The sequence below is a fragment of the Acanthaster planci genome, linkage group LG03, assembly GCF_054643075.1.
Source record: "Acanthaster planci isolate LZ-2023a linkage group LG03, COTS_SCS, whole genome shotgun sequence".
Classification (NCBI taxonomy): domain Eukaryota; kingdom Metazoa; phylum Echinodermata; class Asteroidea; order Valvatida; family Acanthasteridae; genus Acanthaster; species Acanthaster planci.
In genome coordinates, this window is record NC_141779.1 from 179,974 (window position 1) to 205,074 (window position 25,101).

Genomic DNA, 25,101 nt, shown 5'->3' on the forward strand with positions numbered 1-25,101 from the left:
AAGGGCTACCTAAAGAATTCACAACCAAAGACACTAACCCACAGCAACAAAAGATCAAGCAGATGAAGAAGACCAAGAGAGAACCTTCTATAGCTGACAGAATGGCCAGCTTACTGCAGTCATTTGGAAAGATACCAGGGTGATGATGTTGCTCTCTTCATCACACCAAGGGTAGAAAGACCCAACCACTGATTTCCTGAAGCGTAAGGTTGTGAGTGACAAGACAGGCAAGCGAAAGGTGAAAAGTGTGCCAGCGCCCTCTCAAGCAAGGGACTACTCCAAGCACATGGGAGGAGTAGACAGAGGGGACTAACTCAGGCCTACCATACCTGTGCCCGCAAGTCGCAGTTTTGGTGGCTTGGTATATTATACTTCCTCATCGACATCGCCAGAGTGAATGGGTGGATCTGTTTCAAACACCACAATCCAATGGTTGATGACAAGAACATCAGCAGCAGTAGCAGCGAATGTGACAGAGAGGCAGGAGATCCAGGCAGCAAGATGTCACACTCAGATTTTGTGTGGGCCGTAGCCAAAGACCTGATTGAAGGCTATGCAGGGGGCTTAGCATCTCGCCAAACTGCATCACAACTGGTATCTCTCATCAACAGCGCTGGACACTACTCTGTGAAGATACCAGGGAAGAATGCTGGATGGTGTTGCTGGTGCAGACTGAACAAGAAAGTAACCAAGTCTGGACTACCAAAGACAACACGACGAGGCTGCCCAATCTGCGGTGTCAACTTATGCCCCGGGGAATGCTTTTTAAAGTTTCACGCAGCTGCTGCACAAGAAGAGGGAACAACATCAACTGAGTAGTACCTCAAAACAAGAGTCAAGAAAAACAAAAAGAAAACAGAAATGACCCTAAAAATAAAAACATAAAGATACGGTAATTAGGACACTGATAATAGTGTGCCTGCAGTTGTGGCACCAAGACTGATTAAAAAAAAAAGTACAAAAGTTGGAAACAGTATAAACATATTGCTTGATTTTGGCAACTTTACTCAATGCTGTCTCCTTGTAGTACCCTAGCAGTAACCCATCCATACCAAATCAATCAGAATTCAACAGTTTTGAGGGTGTTGAAGTTTAACAGGTTATATACTTTTCGAGTGCAGGGGCCTAGGATAAAGAGTACAGGCCATAATTAGCTCCAACATAGATATACAATTGACCAGGAACTGTGCTGCGGAGCGGCCGTGAGCTCACCCATGAATAAATGCCTGTGAACTCCCCCAAACTTTGATTTTCTATTGTAAGTATATTGGCTCATTTTGTTAGGTATGGTACCATCCTTTTCTAATCACTAGACAATGCATAGACCCATCTGTACCAAACAGGCCAAACTCCAACTGTTGGAGTTTGCCAGGTTTAGTACTGTATGGCATATGAGACTTGTTGGAGTTTGGCAGGTTTGGTACTAGTAACTACTGAAATTGTGCACAGCTGTTGGAGTTTGTTAGATTCAGTACTATTTCTAGTGCAAGGGCCTAGGGAGTTAGGGCTAAAGAGGAAACCTACCTCTATTGGAAACCATGAGACTGCTCTTGAAGCCCACAAGTTGCCTCTCTTGTATTGTTCTTTATTAATAAATTGTAGCAGGGTCTGTTGCTTTGACCATGCACGAGGCCAGTGCCTATGAGTGTCATATGGGTATGCCTATAAAGACGCCTCATGTTAAACATGGAGGCTTGGAATCAGAAAAATTGAAATGACCCAATCTGGAACTTTTCCTCCAGTTAACAATTACAGCATACCAGTACATGTACATGTATGTGGAAGAAGAGCATTAGAATAAGATGAGTTACTTTTAGCTTTGGTTCATTTTGTTTTTGCAGAGTACACGATTATATCAGTGGAGGGCTGTCGGAGACTCTGTTGATTGATCCAGAAAACACCCAGCTTGCTGTGGACAGGGAGAGAGGGAGGACAGTTTCTGCTGTTACATGTACCCCTACAAGTTTCCATCAACCTCCTAAAGAAGGCTGGACAAGCGACTTATTCCAAGTGACTTTGCGCTTTCCAAAATCAGGAAAGCCTAATTCAGCATTTGAATAATCATGAAAACTAATTCAGATTTTTAGACCATGATTACAAATGTAGCAGAGATCAAATGTGAATTTGTGTAACATAAACTTATCTTGTTAATTCCTCATTCCTTTGGATGAAATAAAATCATGGAAAAAAATAACAGGTTTACCAAAAGTTTGTTTGAGTAAATTATGAATTAAACTAAACAAATGAAGCAATGCTAGGTAATTCACTTTGCTTGGATTGCAGGTTCCAAGTGCTGTGTCTTTTGGAGCAATGTGACATTTTCTTGTTAATCAGCCACATTTGAAAGAGAAGGCAAAAGGATGTGACAAGCAGTTTGGAAAGGGGTATAGGCTTTATTGTTCAGGGCATGTTAAAGATACATGTATTATGTATCGCCCTATATCTGCAGTATCACCATTTAGCTATCTAAAAGCAACTGTTCTTCCAACAATGACAATATCAAAAATGTACACAAGTTATATATCAGTATGGCAATCATCTCACCATATACACTCAACATATTGTACATGCCCTGCAGGATTGGGTGGCATTTGTTGCCATGTGGCAGTATTTTTATATGTATGCTCAGATACCAGAACTTCAGGTCGTACCGACCTCTATGTTTCAGAACCCTCTATATCACGTACATCCTATCCTCAACAGTGGCACTTGCCCCGTAGAAAACAAAAAGGTGATAATTTCCCAATCAGTGACGCAGTGTATGAGAAATACGACCCCACCAAGCCAAAGAAGAGAAAACCAAATATCAGGCAATCTGACCCCAGACCAAATCACCTTCAGAGAAACAATCGCGAAAAAAGTATACCAATTACGCAGTAAGCTTAAAGAGTTTAAATCAAAAGGCAAATCCAGTGCATTTCTCCATGTCTTGCCATTTGCTTCATCTTTATCTGCCATTTCATTTGATCATAACTACATGTGTACTGCATCTGAATCAACTAGAAATCCAATTCAATCCCAAAGAAACTCAATGAGCTCAGTAGCTCCTAATTCAACTGGTGCAGGAAGTTCTCAACAATCAACAGATTTCTTGACTGTTATATCCACCACATTTGAAATTCATTCAAAGCATAATTATTGTAAGCAACAAGAGATCCAAAACTATCTGAAGAACTGTAAGTTGATGAAGAGTTTAAGGATAAGTGCTGTAAGTATGAGCAGGCACAGAAAGTGACAACTGAAGAAGTTGAGCAAATTGAACAGTCTACCAGGGGTCAGTCAGTCAATGAAAACTGGCATAAACATAGACAGGAGAAAGTTACAGCATCTGTGGCTGGTGCCATTATCAATAGGAGGAAAACAACTCCACCTGATAATCTTCCTAGAATTAAGGGATACGACAATGGGAAATTTATTCTAAAGGCTTGTAAACATGGGATAGAGTGTGAACAAAGGGCTGCTGATGCCTACATAGAGTACATGAAAATGAATGGTCACCCAGACATTTGTTTGAAGAAAACAGGATTTTCTGTCATGCCAGAAACTTCATGGCTAGGTGCCAGTATAGACAGAATTGTTTCAGATCCTTTAAGTCAACCTCAGAAAGGAAACACTGAAATCAAGTGTCCATTATCAAATTTCACAGAGGCAGACTTTGTAATTCAGCGTGGTTCATCCTTTCCACTTCAGAGAGACTCAACAGGCAAGTTAAAGCTTAACCATCATCATGTGTATTATTACCAAGTAAATGCCAGCTTGCAGTAACAAAGAGAGAATGGTGTGATTTTATCATGTACGTACATGCAGAAACACCTGAGGGAAAAGATCCATGTTGAGCGCATCTGGTTTGACCAACAAGTGTGGGAAAACATTGTCTTTCCTAAACTGAAGGAATTTTACATATGATATGTTATGCCAAAGATTCTGCCAAGGCGCATTAAACTTGGCTTCTCCCTGTTTCCGGAACTTTTTCATTATGAAAATGCTAGAGACACAAGCAAAAGAAGTGAAGAGTAGGTATTTTGTTGGATTTACATGGTACATGGAAATAACTGTTTCCCTGCAGTTACATAAAGTTCTTGGATTTGCCAGAGCACTTTTAGGTTCAAATAAGTTCAAATTTTATGTGAAATTTCCAAAGAATGCTTACATTTATAAATCATATTTATTGCCATTTTCCTGAAGATGTAGTTATATGACATCTTTCCCCAGACTGTGTGGTGCAATAACATTGAAGAAAATTGTTTTGACTTTAATTTATTGATTAGTTGACCATTTAATGAAATAGAAGATGAACATGCAGGTGCTGTGTAGAAAGGAAATTCCTGTAAGACTTTAAATTTAATCATAGTACATGTCAGACATGTTAGTTTCAACACATGCCTACGTATTTTATAAAGAAACAAAAATGAATTGCCTGTCTTATGATATTGACAGTAACTAGTCAGATGTTATCTTCAATAACAATATTTATTATCAACACAGTATTTATTGCCACTTGTCATAAATACAGATAAAGTTTAATTCACTCTGTAGCTCAGGAAAGTGCAGTTGAGATAAAAATACAAACATGTAATACATGTGTATGCTGAAAGTGAGAATAACAAATGTGCTTGAAAATTGTCTTCAATAAAATGAAAACTAGCAATTGAGATCTCTGGTGTTTTGATGATCATTATTTTTGTGTTTCAGGTGTACATTATATTCACTTTTGCACAGCATTAATCATGTGAAATTCCTTCAGAAATAATTTTGGGCAAGAACCATCAGTCAAACTCTGTTTCTGATGCAAAGTTCAATTGTTTTGCCTGTAGGTCTAGTCATAAATGCCTTTGAGCTCATCAATTAGTCAGTGCTTTGGGTAGTTACATGCCCTCTACCTTTTGTGAAATTGCATAACTTCATAAGGGTTGGGATTTAGTGCTGAATTGTTTGTGTGGGTTTCATTTTCATTTTTTAGGCAGTGTTGCTGTAACACTGAAAGAAATACATGTACTAGGTTGGCTTCTATTAAACCTTATTTGAATTAGGAAAATATTTTAACATTTTGGTTTCTAACAAAGTTGAGTACTGCCCCTCGCGATTTTTCCTACACCTCTACACTTTTATACTTTTTTCTCTATTTCTCTCTGAAAGCTCCACAAGTGATTTACACATATTTTGTACAACTTCAAAGGAAAAGAAGTGCCCATGTGATGAACGTAAAACGGAACTTAAAACTCACTGACTGCATGTCTTGTGAAGATGGTCTTTCCATCTGAATTTCAATGGCATCAATGATAACTCTTGTTAATGGATACTTGTCTTTGAAGCACTTTGGCATTGTCTCATTGATAAATTGAGGAGTGGGCCAAATGTCAGTTTCCTTCAGGTCAAAGTACATAAGATTAATCCAATAATCGAAAGTCCTGGAAACACTCGACTCTTGCTTGCTAAATCTCTCTGCTAAATCCTTCTCCAGAAGACCAAGTCTCAACCTACACATTAGCATAAAAATTGGTTCAATGGAGTCCGTTTCCACTCTGATTGCATCTGTGATGAGGTGAAGAAATCATAACAAATCTTCAATCGCTCAAAATCAGGGAAACCTGTATAGAAGCAAATGTCTTCATTGCAATTCTTAAACTTTTCAATGCAGAATGTATGCCTAGCTTGGGGAATACATGTACTCCGTAGCTCGGACAATGCCTCTGACAGACTATTCTGGCAGTGTTCAAGTTCACTCTTCAGTTGGATCACTTCATTACTACAAGTACATGACATTCATATTTTTCTGTTTGAATGCCGACATCCTCATAATTAGCATTACCAATAACGCAAGGCTCTGTCTCTTGTGAAGTAGCAGATTTTGGTGCTGGTATTTTTGCTGCAAGTGGGTACCTCTTTGCAGGTGGTTTTTGCGGGTTTGGGGTGCTTACTCCACGGAAAAATAGAAGGAATAGCATTTCCAATTTTCCGGCCCTCTTTAAAATGTTAACTAGATATCCTTGTGCCCTCTGTTGCAAAACGAAGATTCTTATTTCTGACTGCAATATCATAAAGTTTCCTGAGTTTTTTATCTTTTGGTATGCGGTAAAAATAAATATTTTTATCATGGGAGGTGTTGTAGCATAAAGGCACACAGCAGCTTCGCATGATTGCACTGTACAAATGGCGCGCCTCAGGATCCCCCCGGAAGTTAAATTAGAGAGCCCCAGTGTTCATAGATACAGCTCATTCTGCCATTTACCAGTTCCAAACATGCCATTTTCCGTTGCCCATTGCCCATCGCACGTTGCCTGTCATGTGGGTTGCATAGGACCTGCAAAAGCCGGGGTTTAACAAATGACAATGTGATGATTCCATTCGTTTCTAACGATCTTTTCCCAATAAGGCAAGTACAAATCCCAGCTGCAAAGCATATACTAGTCCCATAATTGATGCCAATAATGCTAGACTACCCCTGCCCCTTGACAAGAAAATGTCGCCTTTCTGAGAATTCAACCAAGTGTTTTGGGGGGAAAACATTCTCAACAAAAATGTTCAGGCCAACTTATCCACAGTCTAATTCTAATTTGCATACTGTAAAAATGTGCCAACTTGTTTTCATCAAATTCTAGAAAGAAATCTGCCAACCGATACAAATATTCCATTTTTTCCTCTCAATTTCACCTTGGAATCCAGAAATACTAGACAGTGCTGTGGATAACAAACTGTTACCGCTTGGTTTAAGTTTCAGAAAATATGACGTGTTGGTTTTTGTGGGTGTGTATGCCATGGTGGATAGACCAATGAGAACAGGTTGTCTATCATATCAGCATTATGGGGCTAACAAGTAACGTTACTGTTTAAAAGACGTCTGTGAACCTACCTGCAACTCAAGTCATGTCTAATTTGGAGTATAAAGCAGATTTCATCATAGGTATACCCCTCCTCAAAATAATGTAGAATCAGTTCGTCTCTCATGAAAAATATTAAGGAATCAAACATTGTAAATAATATATTATTTACATTCAGTTTTGTGGGATATATCATGCAGGAACAGACAGAAACATTACATAGGCTATAGGCCTACTGTCTAGCCGTTAACGAGTAAAGTTACGTCTAAAGTAACTAAGTAATCAAGGAAAACAATCTACCCTAACAAAAGTCTATTTTTGTTAATTTATTTGTGTAACAAAAAAATGGTATTATTTCATATACACGTCACTTTACTGATGTCAGTCTTCTTTTTGTGGCCGAAAAGCCTCATCCAAAAATTATCTTACCGCGAGTCAAAATTGACCCCTTCTGTAGCGATGGTATGATGGATGTACATGTACACACTAGTGTGTATTTGCCTGCAACTGGGAACCCCCTATTGTTCCTCTTTTGTTTGTACTTTAACTTTTTTAGTAGACCACCCATATGTTTTGTACACAGTTGTCAATCGGGGACCCTCTGTCAATCGGGGACCTTATTGTCCTCTATTGTTCAGGGTCCCCAATTGAATGCAGAAACAAACTCACATACACAACTTGTGTGTCTCCAAAGACGCAAATAGTTATTTTATTTCTTTATTAACAATAACGACTAAAATATCCTCATTTGTGTAGCGTGTCAGGCCAGAGATACATGTATAATCAACTGCGCCTTCAGCAGTATTCACACGATTTTACTCAAAAAATTATGGAAAAATGACAAAGAATTTCTATAATTAATGCCAAGATGCGTTAGGTTCATGTTATTTTGTTTCCTTATTTACCCACCCTGATGACCGTAAATTATCCTTAACTGAACGACACGCTAGACCGAAGTTAGCAATAAACCAATTCTACACTCGATTTCTGCACATGTATGGGTCAACCCCGAGGTTGAGTAAAAGTACATGTAGTTCAAACATACGGTACTTGAAAAATTATTCCAAAAATTATGTCTGAAATAAATGCCATAACATGTGTTTTTCTCTTTATTTTTTTCACCAAAACGTCCGTAAAATGATCTTAATGGCATCCAGTAGCACGTCAGGCGGGAGGTAATACATGGTGTGTAATATAAAAACTATTATGTAACTCAATTTCAGGCATGTTTGGGACAACCCGGAGGTCGATTTAAAGGACATGTAATTCAAACTAACTTTTAAAAATGATCAAAAATGACAATATTTAGGATGAATGCTTACAGAAGAAATTATTATTTTATTTTCATTAAATTTTAGGCCAATTGTTTTTTGTGTGTATACATGTCCAGTGCATGGCATCGCTTAGTTCTGCTAAGGTACATGAATTGAAAATTGATGTGCATCTGGGCAGGCTGGCAAGGGCTCACAGGGTCATTGCAACATGTAACTTTTGAGTTGCTGTACATTGTAAAACATTGTTATACTTTTTGGGCGGGTAGGTGAAAAGGAGAGGCAGTAAAGGACATGATAAAGGAGATGGGGGTAGAGATAGAAAGTGGTAACTGGGGATCAATAAAGATGAGAGACTTAGGAAGTAAAAAACTGCTTGTGTGATATTAACCTCATTTATTTCTTTCATTGGAACTCTTGCTTACAACAGAGTGAAATTTGTTAGCTTATTGCTACAGAACTGAAAGAAAAACTTGCTGTGGAGCTCCTTGTCAATCAGTGTTGGTCATTGGATGATTCCAAAAGATAATGTATGACAAGGAATCTAATGTTCACAATTCAAGATACACACTTGGCAAATTTTGAACTAAACCCATCCCAATTTTTTTTGTCTGAAAAGAAATAAGCAAACTTTCTACTTGATACATGTAACTGTAATTTTAAAAGTGGTTTCATTTTAAAAATACATGTACATGTAAGTCTTAATGTTAAAGTACACCGTTGAATTATTCGTATTGGCGACAGAGGCAATTAATTAGTAGTTACATGACACCGGGGGTGACTAGGGAATTAGCCTGTGAGATAACAGAAGCATCTTTGAAGGATCTTCCGGTATGTTAGCATCTGTCTACAGGAAAATTAAATTGCCTGTCATTTTAAATTTCACAAACAAACATTTTAACAAATCAACATTTTAACAGCTAGTTCTTTGATAACTTCTTTTGAACAAAAGAACTAACAAATTCAGCTCCTGCATTGAGCTTGAAAACAGAGTTCAGTCAGTGCAGATGCATCACACTGAACTTGCTTTTAATCCTTCCGACATCGACAACATCAAGTCTGGGCATTTGCGTCGCAGAGGGGGGCAAGGTGATCGCTGCCCCCCTTTTCCTTGAAAAAAAGGGCATTTTCCCAGAGAAAGTTATTGCGATGCCCATGCATCTACATGCAGAAATTCCTACTACTGGACCATGAGGTTTTGAAGGCCAAGTATTGAAACTTTTCTTTGAGGCTGCATTGCAGACACATGCAGTGACTGGCATCTAGTGGCTCACTACAGATTCCAACCTTTGAAATACACTCAATATGGAGCCAATCGAGACAGCCCTCACAGAACAACATCTTTTTGGATTCTTGTGGTTTGTTACAATCATCAGTGATGTAACAAGTGGACCATGTTGCCTCTATCAAACTCTTTCTGATATTTACCAAGTAGATCATGGTGTCTTCACCATTTGGGGGTTGGCAAGATATACATGTACGTGTATATATGCTAGTAGTATGTGGAACAGGAGTTTTGAGCTTTGGTATTCTTTTCAGTGTACCGCGTAACGACCGCCTCTTCCATGAGCTCTGCATAGGCAAATCCGTTCAAATTAAATTTTGAGCCATCCATTTCCGCACTCTTTGCATTTCGGCTTGTGAATACTTCTAGTAATTGCCACTATCGCATTCGCAGCAGCACTTTCAAAGACACCACAATCACTGCCATTCTTCTTGAAGGGTACATCAGTCAGCGCAAAAACATGCCAATTTGACACGCAAAATGATTTTGAATACGTTACAGCAAGAAGAGTGTTGTACATGTCTATGAATGAGGCTGCAGATTGCATGTTTTCTCCATGCAAGGAGTCCACTGTCGTTATTTTCTTAGTACGACCAACAGTATCCAGTGGTTACCTTGGACTATCACAGGCCAAACCCAGACATCTTTCTCAAAGATGCAATGAGCAAGGGCCCATTTCATGACAAATTCTACTTCACCCTCTTCCCATGTGAGAAATGCATGGGAATCTGCAACAAGGAATGTGACAGAGCTGTCAGGAGACTGTTGCTGAAGCTTACACTTGTTTATAGATGTCAAAGTAATGGCTTCTGAACCAGCCTGAGGGTAACAGCGAAGCCAAATCGGTGGAATTTACTTGAAATGGCCCCATAGTGCAAACAACGTCCGCACCCTCTTGTACTTGAAGTAGCTGAAATTTCCATTTTTTTCATGGAGCTTGTTTTTAGTGGGACCTGTATCGTGGTCAATCTGAGACTCTGATTTAGCACTCAGTGCTGATGTTGTCAAAGGAGTGAAGTTGATCACCAAGTGGAGATGGTAGATTGGCGGGGCACAATGGTGAGGATGGTAGAAAGATATCATCCATATTCCACGTGTCTCCCATTGCTTGTATCGAGTCAGATGCACAACTGACATCCAGGTCATCAATTCTGGGCTTTTTACGACCAGATCTCTGCTTTTGGTGCTTTGACATCCTTAATGTAGACGAACTGATATGTCTTGTATCGGTTATCCCAGGAGCCAATCCGAGAGCTATGGGATTATATACATTGATATGTCTTGTATTGGTTACCCAAGGAGCCAATCCGGGAGCTAGGCAGCATGGGATTACATGTATATACATTGATATGTCTTGTATCGGTTACCCAAGGAACCAATCCGAGAGCTAGGCAGTATGGGATTATATGCATTGATATGTCTTGTATCGAGTGTCTTGAGTCTTGACTTGGTTGCCAACTAATTGGTCTTGAGACTTCTGTTACAACCAGTTGTCTTCATTGATTAGCCTTTTTGATTACACAATCTTGGTAAATCATTTTTTTGTTCAGTAAATAATTGAATCCACTGTAATTTGCCATTTTCTACCTAGACAGCTGTTAAGAAGTTAACATCGAGCCTGTTCCTACTTATTCATCTCTTTGCTATCAAACTTGCAAGACAACATCACTAATTGATTAAAGAGAAAATTACTATGTATCCATCCAAAAATTGGTAAGTTTATTTCCATAACTGGGCAGTGTAGGATTTTCATTACAGCTCATCAATGAAGAGTATTTTAGTTTTATAATGAATCCTGAATGTTTATCTTCTCTCTTTCTCAGTCACAAAAATAAGAGGGGAAAAGTTTTAATTTGTTATATTTTTGGTCAGTTGCACAAATTTACCTTTGTTCCCCATTCATCAGACTTGTCTTTCTCATCTTGAGAAATGTGTGAATAACAGTTCAGATGACCTCAGAGGGATGTATTTTTTGGCTTGTGCATCTCAACCAACCCTGCAAAATCATGCTTCTGATGTGTTAAACATTAAATCATGTTGGTTTAAATCATTGATTTAATCACAATTTCAATCCAGTGACTTATTTGAACAATTACTGACTTAAAGCACTCTTTTGTAAAGCAATTAAACCATCCGACTCCATCTAATTGCCAAGTACAACATGTTATCGACACATTAAGATACCCTTTCATTTCATCAGCACTTGATTGAACAGAACTTTGGATTTGAACAAAGCTGTTTAATATTGTCCCAGTAAATGTGTGAGGATCATTTGATTATCTGTCAAGCGAAGTGTCTTTTGGAGAGACTGTGTACGAAGAGTGAACTGTTTACACTCCAGCATGAAATGCTACTGAAAATCTTCAGTTGTACCACATGAATCACAAATGCTGTTATCAGGGTAGTTGTTATGGAGGAACCCTAACCCTTTCCCCTCTCAATTCTTACATAACTAAAGCTCCAACAGTTGAAATTTTTTAAAGAAATCTGTTCCTAAATTGTCCACGTTGTAAATCAAGGAGATATTTAGATATTTGGACTTTAAGTTTGAGATGTATTGAGTCTTTCTTTGCTCTACGCTTAACTTTGAAAATTAGTACATTTTTCCCTTTTCTTTTAATTTTGCCAATTTGTACATATTTCACGTAAAAACATTTGCAGTATGTAAGAATGAGAATGCCAAAGGATGTGGCGGAAACTTCTCAGTATTGAAGTGTTCTTCCTTTCTTGTTTACAACTGTTTTTTTTTTTTTACAAAACTTTATACATAGGCATAAAAAGAGCACAATTCAATCAAGGATTTCATCAAGTTAACGGCAAAAATGAGGTTTACAATAAACCGTTAAATTATCTCTTTGTTTTCTGATTCTCAGCTATCCAATTTAACGTATTTTTTTACTCCAAAAAAGATCAAATTTAATGGGAAGAATTCCATATACGAAGTTCACTGTAATATCGCGTAATTACAACAAAAGTATCCTTACTTTGATCGCTGAATGAAGACGATTCCAAGAGGCATTGAAGAGCTGAACATCATAGGACAGAAATGTGGAGTTTTGGGCACACTTTTGGAGCTACACATGGACCAGGTTTACATCGACATGCGGCCATCTTTGCTTCTGAAGAACATGGCGAATGCGCACGATGTGTGCGCATGAACCGAATCATGTATTTATATTTAAATATTCTAATTTATACAAATATTCGTGAATAATTACATATTCAGTTTTTTAAATATTCATCTTGACCTCATTGTGACCTCTCCTTAATTCAATCGTAACTTTATAAGGAACATATCGACCTCCTCCGGCATTTCTATACCTAACAGTTCTCTTCATTGCAGGTTTGATTCCCCTTTACGACACAATTTGGATTAAATGTATTAAATGTGTATACTAACTGTAATAATCCTTGTACTAATGACAGGAAAACTGTGGAGAAATAAAAGGACGGGATAGTGAAGGAAAAAGGAAACGGTAGAGGATATAGTAGGGGAAAAAAAGAACGGCAAAAGGACTCACTTTTTTGCCGTTTTATTGCGTGGGGCCCCTTCTTTTTAAACCTGTCCCCCTAAATTACTGAACCCCCTTTCACATCTCTATCTCCCAAAAATAAATGTCGCCCCTTTTTAAATCTGTCCTGGAGCAAAAATTTCTCCTAAAAAGTGAACTTTGTATATGGAATTCTTTCCAATTTAAATTTAATCAGTGAAATACAAAATCAATTTGAATCTTTACAAATCATTTCAAGCTCCTTACAATCACAGAAGATTAGAGTTCATTGTCATAAACATGCACCAAGGCTTTGTTCTTTCTCATTTAGAAATACATGTAGTTTTCAATGTATACATCCCTTATACTTAAGTTCCGGCTCCCGCAGTGTGTCAACTCTTGCTTGCTCAATTCTCAGCACTGCACTCGAGTATTTGTAGATGTTGTGTCATCCAAATCAATTTGTGACACTGGGTAGCATGGGTAGCAGGGTAGTTGTGCTTGACATCAAGAGTGACCACTGACCATCTAATTTTAAAGAAATGGCCAAACTGTACAAGTACTAACTTGGAAGGAAAAGATAAGTTCCTGACTATAATTCAAACTTCAAAATAATCCGTAATAGCTTTTGGATTAATTGACACAGCCAAATCCTTCACCCTTGACAAGTACATGTATAACTGTGAAATCAAATCAAATTGCATCTACAAATTCTATCAATATTTTCAGTGAAGGAGAGGAACTTCATCTTGTCAAAACATCAGTGAACTTTAGGAAATAATCTGCCAAAATAAATAGGGTGTTTACACTTACGAGTTTCTCTTTAGTAGAAAGTGTGTAAGGTGGTTGAGTTCTGCTCCAGTGCTGGCCTTGACAACAAAATCTGACAGGCAGGGTTTTCCTCGGTTCTGTTCTAACTGCAACAGGTAAGTTGTTGCATGAGGCAACTGGATTTGTGCCTACTTGGCAAAAGTGCCTCTAATTGTATCTTTTGGCCAACGAGAAAACGTTTTTGGGAGCTACTCAAATGTCATGCTGACATAGCGGAATCATCTGGCATTCTGACTCTCGGCCTAGCTATGGTTCTTTCCACATCACTTCCATTTCACACTTCACTCCAACAAGCTCAAGCTGATTTTTAAATAATAAAAGAAACAGCTTTCTGCCAGAACCTGGCTAACCTAATTTACTAAGGAAAAAGACACAGACACAGGTTCACCTTCAATACTGGTTTATTGTTCAAGACATCTGGAGTGAACATTTAACCAACTGCTCAGGAAAGAGGAAAAAAACTTCCTAGAGGACTCCCACCTCTAATTCAGCTCTAAACAATACTTCTCTATCAGTGAAAGAAGTTACTAGTTACACTATACAAAAGACCTGCATGGAAGGACTCCAATTGGAGGGGTGTATACAATGAGAAAGTTCCTAAAGAAGACTCATGGCCTGGTCAACTTAAATTGGAAGGGGGAAAGAACATTCCATTAAAATGTGAGGGCTTAAAGCAACTAGTCAATACACACACCAAAACCGAATAAGAAAAACATTAAGTTAAAAAAATATCTTACTCAGTATTCCGATCTTTTTCCCTTTCAATTCCAACATATCTAAAGCTCAAACACTCTAAACTTTTAAAGAAATCTGTTTCTGAATAGTTCACATTTCAAATCAAGGAGGTATATAGGGATGGTCTTTTCGGTGAGAGGTATTGAGTCTTTTCTTTGCTCTATCATTAACTTTAAGAATATGTGCTATATTTCAGCCATCTGAGTTGCTGCATTATGATGTTTTCCCCAGCGAATTCTTACATAAATGATGGTCCAAAAATTCTAAATTTTCCAAGAAATCAGATCCTTAATAGTCAACTATTCAAATCGTGCAGGTACATGTTTATAGATATTTGGCCATTTAGTTAGATAAATATTGAGTCTTTTCATTGCTCTACCCATAACTTTGAAAAATTGTACATATTTCACGTTATCACATTTGTATCATTGCGATCAGTTCCCCTCTCAATTCTGACATAAACTAAAGCTCCAACAATTGAAATTTCTAAAGAAATCTGTGCTGGATAGTCCATGTTGTAAATCAAGGAGGTATATAGATATTTGGCCAATTAGCTAGATAAGTATCTAGTCTTGTCTTTGCTTTTCCCTTAATTTTGCAAATTTGTATGTATTTCACCTCATCGCATATGCAGTATTCTGGTTTTTCCCCTCTGAATTCCTACATAACTAAAGCTCCAACACTCTAAATTTTTAAGGAAATCTGTTCCTGAATAGCCCATGCTTCAATTCCAGGAGGTATTTAGACATTTGGACTTTTAGTTTGAGAAGTGTTGAGTTTTTCCTTGCTGTAACCTTAACTTCGAAAATTTGTACATATTTCACATTATCACATTTGTATCATTGCGATCTTTTCCCCTCTCATTTCTGACATAACTAAAAATTATACTTATAATCCTGAAGCAGATTTTGATAAAATTCATCAGCTAGTTGGTACAATCATTTAATAACAAAATTTCTCACTCAGAATTATTATCCTTGTAGAAACTGACTCATAACACCATGGTGTTGGATGTACTGTAATTTTTTGAGTTTCCATTTTTGTCTCACAAACTCTGTGAAATGCTAGGACCTGAAGAAGTAGTTTTCCTGTGTTTAGTTTTAGCAGACCCTTGTTAATAAATTTCAAGGCAATACACATTTTTATCTTGTTATGACTTTCAGATAAAGCATTTATTGGTGTCGGACGTACATTTTTTGGTGTCGGGCGTACATGTACGCGTCCAAGCTGACTTTTCAAAATAGATGGTAATCAGTTCAAACCCAAGCTTGTCTCAGTTTTCTACTTTCATGAAGGCTTTAGTAAACTTCCAAACCAAAAGAAAATGCCAAGCCATACAAAAATCATCAAAAGCAACTACATGTAGAAAGGCATTGGATGGTGGGGTATTCAGTGAAACAGTATGAAGGAAAATATTGTCTGGAAGTATTTATGCAAATTTTGCCCATTTAAACAAGTCATATACTGTCAAACATTCAGACTAAAAAAAGAGTTTTGTACAGTTAACAATCCTTTAGGTAAATAAATCAAATAAAAAGACAATTGCATACATGTACCTGTAAGGTCTTTTGATCTTAGAACATGAAATTAAACAAATGCTGTGTATGTACTAAGCTGCAAGTTTTAAAGATTTCCAGTTCACACTTCACAGGTTATAGTACACATGTAAAATCTAAAAAGAAGCTAAATGAGTAGATGTTTATATACCCTTTTAGATGATTGCCAAATCAAAGGAATGGGCTAGCAATTACGCTAAGAGATTATCCTTTTCACTGAAATTTAAGACTAATGGCGTAATGCTTTTAAAACTACAGTCTTACATTGTATGTTTCATGATAGATACTGTACATGTATATGCCATGGAAAGCATATACAAGTGGAACACCCCCTTTAATTCCTCAAGCAGCAGAAAGTGAAACTAATTGATTTTACATGTACCTTGAACAAACGTATAAAAAAACACACTTTTGTAAAGTCTTTGACAACACCTAGAACTTTACTTGTCTTCAGCAAAGCTCACACTGACATGACTTACTTCTGAATACATGCAAAGCACATGTTTGTCTATACATGACACAGGTGGAATGGCTTTGGGCCCTAATTATAACCTTATTAGGATGTGTATGTCCAAATAGTCAAATTAATGCATATTAGTAAAAAACAAAAGTCGGAAGCCTATTTGGTACTTTTACAAAATGTTGGAGCCTCATTTTCATGTATGCAAATGAGGTGGTAGTGGTTTCTGTACAGTGTAAAAGCATTGCATTGCCAGCAATGCATGGTTCTGACAGTGTCGGACGTACATGTACAGCGTGTCGGACGTACACAATTGATTCCACAATTTTTGAGTATTTGAAAAAATAATTTAGGGAGTTAAGCTGATATCTAGAAAGAAAGAACTCATTGAGCTTTGTATTGTAAATTTGGCAGTCTTTTGCTAAAGGGTGCACTGAGGGGATAAAATATGTCATTTTGGTGTCGGACGTACATAAGAAAGTAAGTGTTATAAAATAAGACATTACATCGAATTTCAAAAGGAAAACGAAAACTCATTTCTGTCATTGTTTACTTATTGGGGCACTCTTCAAACTGTAACAAAACTGGAACCAAAAATTATTATCAGGCTAAAAAACAGAAAATCTTTCCGAGGGGAAATATTTTCCCCAATTTCTCAGTATTTAAAACCAATTTTTCAGTATCATATAAAAACCAAATTCTTCAGTGTTGTTAGAAATGAAGTATGTTTAATGAAAGTATACATGAAAGTATGGACCAGTTTGAAATTTTGGCCCAGAGGTTGATGTTTCCGTGGAACTGCCCTCCTTCTAATTGCTAAGTACAACATGTTATCGACACATTCAGATATCCTTTCATTTCATCAGCACTTGACTGAACAGAATTTGGATTTGAACAAAGTTGTTTAATATTGTCACAGGAAATGTGTGAGGATCATTTGATTATCCGTCAAGCCAAGTGTCTTTTGGAGAGACTGTGTATGAAGAGTGAACTGTTTACACTCAAGCATGAAATGCTACCAGTACCGAAAATCTTCAGTTGTACCGCATGAATCACAGATGCTGTCATCAGGGTATTTGTTATGGAGGAATTTTGAGTCCTTTGTAGGTACATGTACATGTACCTACCAGTACTGAGACAAAGTCTATCGGGCAATTCCGTATGGGAATTGAGAAAATGGCAAATTTTAAAGCTGATGGAATGAAAATTAAATTGTGCATTGTCAATAAATGTACACCTGGCATGGAGCCATAAGTTTTTTGGAAATTAGGCGAAGTAAAAAAACATGCTTCTCGTCCAGATTTTTGAAAAAACGAAGGAAGTTTATTATATTATTTATTGTATTGCTTTTCAAGCCATCATTTTGAAATTTCCTGCAGCCGTAAGTGTTTCCACTGTTCAAAAACATGTTAAAATGAAAGACAAGTTGGACAAAAGAACTGAACATAATATTTACAGTGTTGTTTAGAGTTGTATTGGTCTACAATGAATAGTTCAGATGCATTTGCTTTTACCACCAAAAGTCAAGATTTATTTTTGATGAGTAATTTGACAGATAAAATCAAGCACCAAATGTCAGCTCTCAAAAGCTACAAGTGTACACGCCAAGCTATAACTAAAATGTGTTTATGTTTTTCCATAAACATAGGAAAATTGATGAAAAATATTTGAAGCAAGTTTTTTTCTTTACATTTTGTCGGTTTACTTTTGGAAGTCTTTTTTTTCAACTACTGAAAATTCACCTTTGGACCATGTCTAGAAATGGTCAACTGCCTTGCATTTGGATATGGTCAGTCCAACTGTTTACTACACTTACATGTACATTTACATGTACACGTACATGTAGCTTATATGGTTGAGATCAAATGACTCTAGATGTCTGCATTATAGATGACTGCATTGCAGTTCTTCATTTCTAATAATGCATACATGTACATGTAACTGCATTGACACATGTATGGACAATTATATTGTGATTTCACTGCACATTAGGTTATTCAGTGTTCCTAGTTTGTGTAATTCTGTGACCATGCTTAATGTATGCTGTTGGATACATGGAACAAGTCTTACCCCACAAACTGAAGCAAGATTAAGCAGTTTGAAGCTGACAAGTGTAATTTGAAGCAACTGCCTTGTTTCTGATCACAACTCGGGGTTCAGAACTTGGAAATTTCATGTTCTTTTCAAATACATCCTTGTTGCTAGGTATAAAAATTGTAATAGCTTTCAGATAGGTATAGGCTTTCAGATTCATTGTATTATGGTTTATATTAACATGAATAAAGCTGAAAAACATGCCTGGATTAAAAAAAAGAAAGACTGCTGTTCAAGCAGTGGCATTTTTCAAGGTACATTTCACATGTGTAATTCCGTTACTATTTTTGTAATTCCGTTACCCCTGCTTTTTTTTGGAAAAATGATGGGGGAGTATGGAATATTTGTGCATATTAATACCCTAAAACTGCTGTAAAGTTGAAACTATAGGTACATGTACATGTACTGTAAAAAAGATAAACGAGTACCAGTGGCCTCTATTTTATAGATTTCGTTTTAAAAATTATGTTTGAAAACATGCTTCACTTACTGACGTAATTCCGTTACCCTTGGACCTTTCCACGTGTAGGATGTTTCAATATTTTATTACTGGTTTGGTGGTTGGGCTATAACCAGACATTATTAAGGTGTTTACAATCAGGGAGGTCAACGACTAATTCATAACATGGAAAGTAATAGTCAATTTTGTTCTAATATGTAATTCTGTGACCACGGAATTGCCTTATTACTGTACATGTATGTACATCTACATGTAGTGGGCATCTTTTTCCCAGGTTGGCAAGCCTGTTGCCTGACCAGATCCTGGGGGGGGTGTACCCAAAAGTGGAACCTTTGGTATGTGATAACACATGTTTTTATTCAAAGGCCTATTATAATGTGCTTTGGAACAAGACAAGTTGCATGGTTGTCGTGAACCAAAGGATGCATGTAAGACTTGTACAGTATCCTTCAATTTTCAGTATTCAAGGCATGTGGTAAAATGGCCTGTTGTGAATTTGCTCTTCACCTAGCGCCCTGAATCGGATGCTGGGTGATGAGCTAATGGTATGAACATTATGATTCAAAATCTCAGAAAATTCCATGACAAATTTCAGAAGTTCAATAAAAGTTTACCAATTCTCACGTAACAAAAACTTTAAATTATTTTGGGGGGCATTGAAAAGAGTTCATTTTACACTTCTGAAAGAAAAATTTGGGCCCAAACTTTGAAACGGGTATATGAAATTGACATTTATAAATGCGAATATTTGGAGTTTGATTAAATTTCTCCTTTTGTGAGATTGCAGGTAAAGTATTACTCCATACACAAACATTGGAAGTGAAAATTTGAAGTGCCCAGTGTTTGGGCTTGCGCCACTTACGGGTATGCAATCTTCAAGTGTAACCAGTGGTAACCGTGAACACAGCACACAACGAGTGCTATCATTAAACCTGTACTTTCTCATGTCCTTGATATTATCAGTTTTGGCGGGTTGGATTAGTGTCCTTGCTGGGTGGGCCATGCAGCAGTTGTTTTAACAGCAAAGGACCAGTGAAAAATAAACAACATGGATTATACTCAAACTCAAAAAGAAGGAAAGTGGGCAAACCATTTTGTGTGTGTGTGTGGTTTGTGTGCCACAGCTTTGATATGGATTTATTCATAAACTCCAGGGGAATACCAACATACGTATATTGGGCAAACTGGTACACAAGGCAGCACCTGCAGCCACCTCGCATAAAACCATGCACATTGAGCTGAACCCTGTACAAATGGGATACCCATGACCACAAGAACTCCCCAAGGCATAAGTTCCAAGTATACCCCAAAACTTAAGGGCGTTAGTCAAGAATGTCAATGATACCCACGAGTCCAGAACGTCCAAAACGGCTCTCGATTGATTTAATACCAGGCACAATACGATGTGGATCATGATGTTCTTCTGCACAAACTTCAGTATTATCAAATTAGGGGGATGGCCTTGGGTTAGTTTAAAAGTTATCTTACCAATCAACAGCAATCTGTGGTTATTAGGGGTATTAATCATCTTAAAATAATGTGTTGTGTTTCTCAAGGCTCTATTCTTGGCCCCCTTCCTTTTTTCTACTGTAATCGACCAAATTTCATGCGCTGCGTATTCATTTGTATGGTACCCATATACATGTACTTCCCCACATGTACTTGTAGAGGAAATTTCTTCCTTACATAGACAGGACAAACTGTGCATTGTCAATGCCTAGCGAAGCACGCACAGGTTATGGCGTGGTGCAGTGCCAAATTCGAGACAGCCATTCCTGCGCATGCTGTTGTGAGAGGAGTCACGTAGAGTGCTGGTCTCTCTTCGTTTTGGGGGTTTCTTTAGTTTATAGCCACATTGCTTTCCTCCTTGGTTGTTTTCTTGAAGTAAAAGCTATTGTTGCATTGAGTCCTGACCGGTGGCTGTGGCCGACAGCAATTTAGGCATGTGGGACTAGATTCTGGAGAAGCATACTGTTGCTGCTGATAAGAAGCTCGGAATGCTGTAGATTCTTCCGCTCACTAATCTTCTGGCAGATCTGTCATCCTCTGGTAGCCTTGTCCTCCCCTGTAGTTCTTACGTCTTAACCTTAGTTCTCACAGTATTTTTCACCGAGTTGAAATAGTATACCCGATTTCCACTATTAATTATTGTCTTTTTTAGACGTTTGTCCAATAATCGGATCCAGTAGATGTTCCTGATTCTGTTCTGAGCCCAGTTAGAAATAAATCATTTCGAGAGTGACCCGCAAGAAATAGTCCAACTGATTTTTAAAAAAATTTTTTATCACTTTGTCACACTACGTTAATAATTCTGATACATCTTCTATTCTTTTCGCTGATGAAAGTAACATATTTTGTAGTCATGGTGATGTACATGTACTTGTACTTTGTGACACAGTTAATCATGAGATGAGAAAGGTATCTGATTGGATTAAAGCAAATAAATTAACACTCGATATAAACAAGACTAATTATATGTTGTTTAGCAATAAAAAGCACCACCTGCCTACTGGAATCTATAGAGGATAGAGAGATAACAAAAATTGACACAACAAAATTCTTGGGATTATACATGTAGATGACCGTTTAACTTGGAAAAAACACATCAGTCATATTTCTACAGTTATTTCAAGATACGTAGGTGTCATCTTAAAGTTAAAATCGATCTTTCCTCACAATATCTTATGAACTTTGTATATTACATTACTTTTGGGATTCTTGCATGGGGTAATAGTGGTAAAATTTTAAAGGTCATGATATCCCTTATCTTCAACAATAACAATTGCCTAAATCAGTGTGAACACTGTTTACTAAAATGATGGAATCCACAATTTTTTTACAAGGCAATGTAGTGCATTTCAAAGGTCTCATGCCCGGACTGCATTTTCTAAAGCTACGGTAAAACATGAGGGGCCAAAGCTGTGGAGCTCAATTGACAATTCATTGCAAAAAATTGCCATTTCCTGCATGTTTAAGGGTAATATAAATAGAAATTATTGAATAACTATTTATCTGACAATTATGTTGTTTATCACAGGGTTACAGCCTACATTATTGTTTGCATATTTTATTGGCTTTTTCGCAAGTTGCAAGAAAGGCATTACTTCTGTTGTGTTTTTTTTTTTTCTTCCGACTTCTTCTCCCCCAAATCCCCTTTGTTTTGTACATGTTTCTTCCACCATCCACCTTAGCAACTTTGGATCTTCATCAAACTTACTTCAATAAGGACCTTGTGTATAGATGGTCCTAGAACAAAGACGTCATGATGACGTCTTCAAGTGATTTGTTATTGATTTTCTAATATTTATTTCAGCCCATTGACTTTGTACACTTGTTTGAGGCACCATTTTCCTCATCAAAGTTACACCAAGCACAGACCTTAAGGCATAGATAATACTAGAATAATTACATCATGATGACGTCACCAAGTGATTTATTATTAAATTTTGAATATTTAAATGTTATGTTAATGTTGTAAAAATCCATATAAAATCAACCGTGACCTCCTGCCAAATTCTGTTTGTGGCAGGTGTCAGAGTAAAAATGGGTCTTCAATCTCATGTGGGTCAAATCACGTGACCTTTCCTTCTGGACGAAACCAGAAGTGGGCTTATTGTTTAGAAGTGGTAATAGGTATCAACTTGCTTTCAATGGTGTTAGTCGGTGGGGGTGTAGTATTCTTCAAATCATCTGCTGATGACATCATGTAATCATCAAGCACCCTCTAGCGACAGGCTAAAAATTCTGAAACCGTAATTTTGAGTGGATGTCTGTGGCAAAGTTTGTCTGAATCGCCTGAATATTGACGTGCATAAGGATCTTTACCCAGTCAACATGTGTGTGAAATTTGGGGCCGATGACGCCATCAGATTGGAAGTTAGGATAAAAGTTGTCTTATTTTTCAAAATTTGGTAAAAAATCAACCGTAACAGATTTAAGCATGAATTGTGAAGTGAAGTGGATAAGTGGTGTACACATGTACCTCTTCACACAGATGAAGCACCAATGATGAAAACCTCTTTATTTGTGAACACGAAAATCCCTTTCGCACAATGTGCCTTGGCTGCAGTGGATGCGCAATATCTGTCTGTAACGTGTGGCCAGCAGCGCACTGGCATAAGGCATATACTCAGGACCTGGCAAAATGCAGAGCGCATGTGCCTGGAGCAGATCGCATTGTATGGAATGCCAAAAGGGACAAATGTTTAAAATCTCTAATCTGTGCTCTCCCCGCGATAACAATAATGTTTTGTATTGTATTTTGCATTGCACGTCTGATCATTTAAAAGCTTTATAAACGGAGATTGACTTCATGTGATGACAACATCATTAGCCAACGAGTCACGTGACATTAGAGGTGCACTCCTGAAGTATATGTCCAATTGGGTTCAAACCTTGAAAGGGAAGTGATTTAGACGATTATTGACCTCATGTTATGATGACGTCATCAGGTGAAAAGTCACATTAGAGGTGCAACCTTCACAGCACTATATACCTTGAAGTACATGTCTGATTGGGTTCAAACCTATCTTGAAAGGAAAGAACTCTAGACAAACACTGACCTGATGTGGTAAGGACTTCATCATGTGACTAGTCATGTGACATTAAAAGTACATTCTTTACAGCCCTATGTCTCGTGAACTTCATGCCTGATTGGGCTGAAATTTTGTAGATAGCTGGAATGGGAAGTATAACAGGCAAGGTGACATGATGTAAAGGGTGCAAACTTTAATTCGTTATATCTCCTAAGATCCGAAAGGGTTCAAATATTTCGTCATAATGAGGTCACCAAAAATAATATTAGAAACTTTGGTAACTCTTGGATAGATGTTTGAGTAAGAAGTGAGAAATCAAAGTGTGGTAGTATCCCAAATGAAGGAATGCCCTTTTCTTAAGAAAAAAAAGAAAATGCGAAAAAGTCCTTTGCTCTGTCCTTAAGACTGACAAAACCTCTAGTTTTATGTGTATTTATTCTTTGCAGTTAATTGATAACAACGTTTGTCTGTAGTTTCTGTAGTGTTGTCATACGTGTCCATGGAGCCTCACTCGACAAGCATATGCTTCTCGGGGGTCTCCATCCATCAACTAAATATGTACCATCGTTATCTCTGCATATTATCTGAAAATAAAGTGACGTGAAAGTGAGTAGAGCTAATGTAAATGACAGCCAACAAAAATATAACTGACTTGTCAGGGTGCCCGAAGCGCTGCACCGCTTCGCAGGCATGGCCCGGGCTAGACTGCACAGGTATATGTATGACATGGTGGATAGTGACTGAGTTCATTCTTCAAATGTCGCCGTATAAGCCGCAGGGACATTTTCAATGTATAAGCAGCGTATATTCCGAAAATTACGGTATGTTAAAAAATATCTTTATTAATAAAAAATATTGATGAATGGAACTCAAAAGCGAGCAGGGAGGTTCGTTTGAACCCCGCGAACCCCCCCAGCCTACAGGCCTGGTTGGTGAGGGTGAACGAATGATCAAGTATGGTCTAGGTGGAAACTGGGAGTGGATTTTTTTCATTCATCTACATGTTATGAGGTCAGATTGAAGACTTTTATTTGATTTTGGTGTCAGAGAAGGGGATATGGTGGCTGACATTTGCTTTTTTGGTGCCAAATTAAACTTAGCTATTTTGCCAGCTTTTTCATCACCCGGAATACTGCAGTGGCCACAGTGTTACCAGATGCTGAATGTTAATGAAGATAGCTGGATATCGCAAATGATTTTATTCTGAGGTATGGGATTACAAATACATGTAGCTTGTATGGCACTGAGACGATCACTAAAAACACAGCAATGAAGAAGTTTGACATTTTTTATCCATTGTACATGTAGGGCCTGGAGGAATGGAGGATGTGAAATAACTCAGCTTTGAACATAAAAAGTTTATACATGTAGATGTACTGGTACCACTGTTTCATTTGAAAATCTTGGAATACTTAACCCTAAAAGAGCAGGGTTATATTGGCCCATGTCACAGTGGAGAGGAAGGGGGAAGGGGATTCACTCCCCAAGAACTCGGCAGTGCCTTGCTCGATTTTGTAAAAACCTACCAGGCATGTAAAGACTCTCCTTACCATTATAAATGCAAA

The 25,101-nt window shown here is 37.6% G+C and overlaps 2 protein-coding genes across 14 annotated transcripts in view; both read left to right on the top strand.

Annotated features, from left to right (window-relative positions):
* LOC110988129 (uncharacterized) overlaps positions 1 to 25,101 on the top strand; it is a 498,416-nt gene that overhangs the window by 7,430 nt on the left and 465,885 nt on the right. For 2 of the 5 annotated variants that reach the window (XM_087135112.1, XM_087135113.1), the window contains exon 3: positions 1,842 to 4,652. The exons of the other annotated variants lie outside the window; for them this stretch is intronic. In XM_087135112.1, coding sequence (XP_086991238.1) covers positions 1,842 to 2,061 — 220 coding nt within the window. In that variant the 3' untranslated portion in view covers positions 2,062 to 4,652. Of the gene's footprint in view, positions 1 to 1,841; positions 4,653 to 25,101 lie in introns of those variants that run through there. 5 annotated transcript variants of the gene reach the window in all.
* LOC147799523 (uncharacterized) overlaps positions 10,970 to 25,101 on the top strand; it is a 94,009-nt gene continuing 79,877 nt past the window's right edge. For all 9 annotated transcript variants that reach the window (XM_087135109.1, XM_087135108.1, XM_087135102.1 and 6 more), the window contains exon 1: positions 10,970 to 11,087. The gene's annotated coding sequence lies outside the window, so the exon portion shown is untranslated. The remainder of the gene's footprint in view (positions 11,088 to 25,101) is intronic.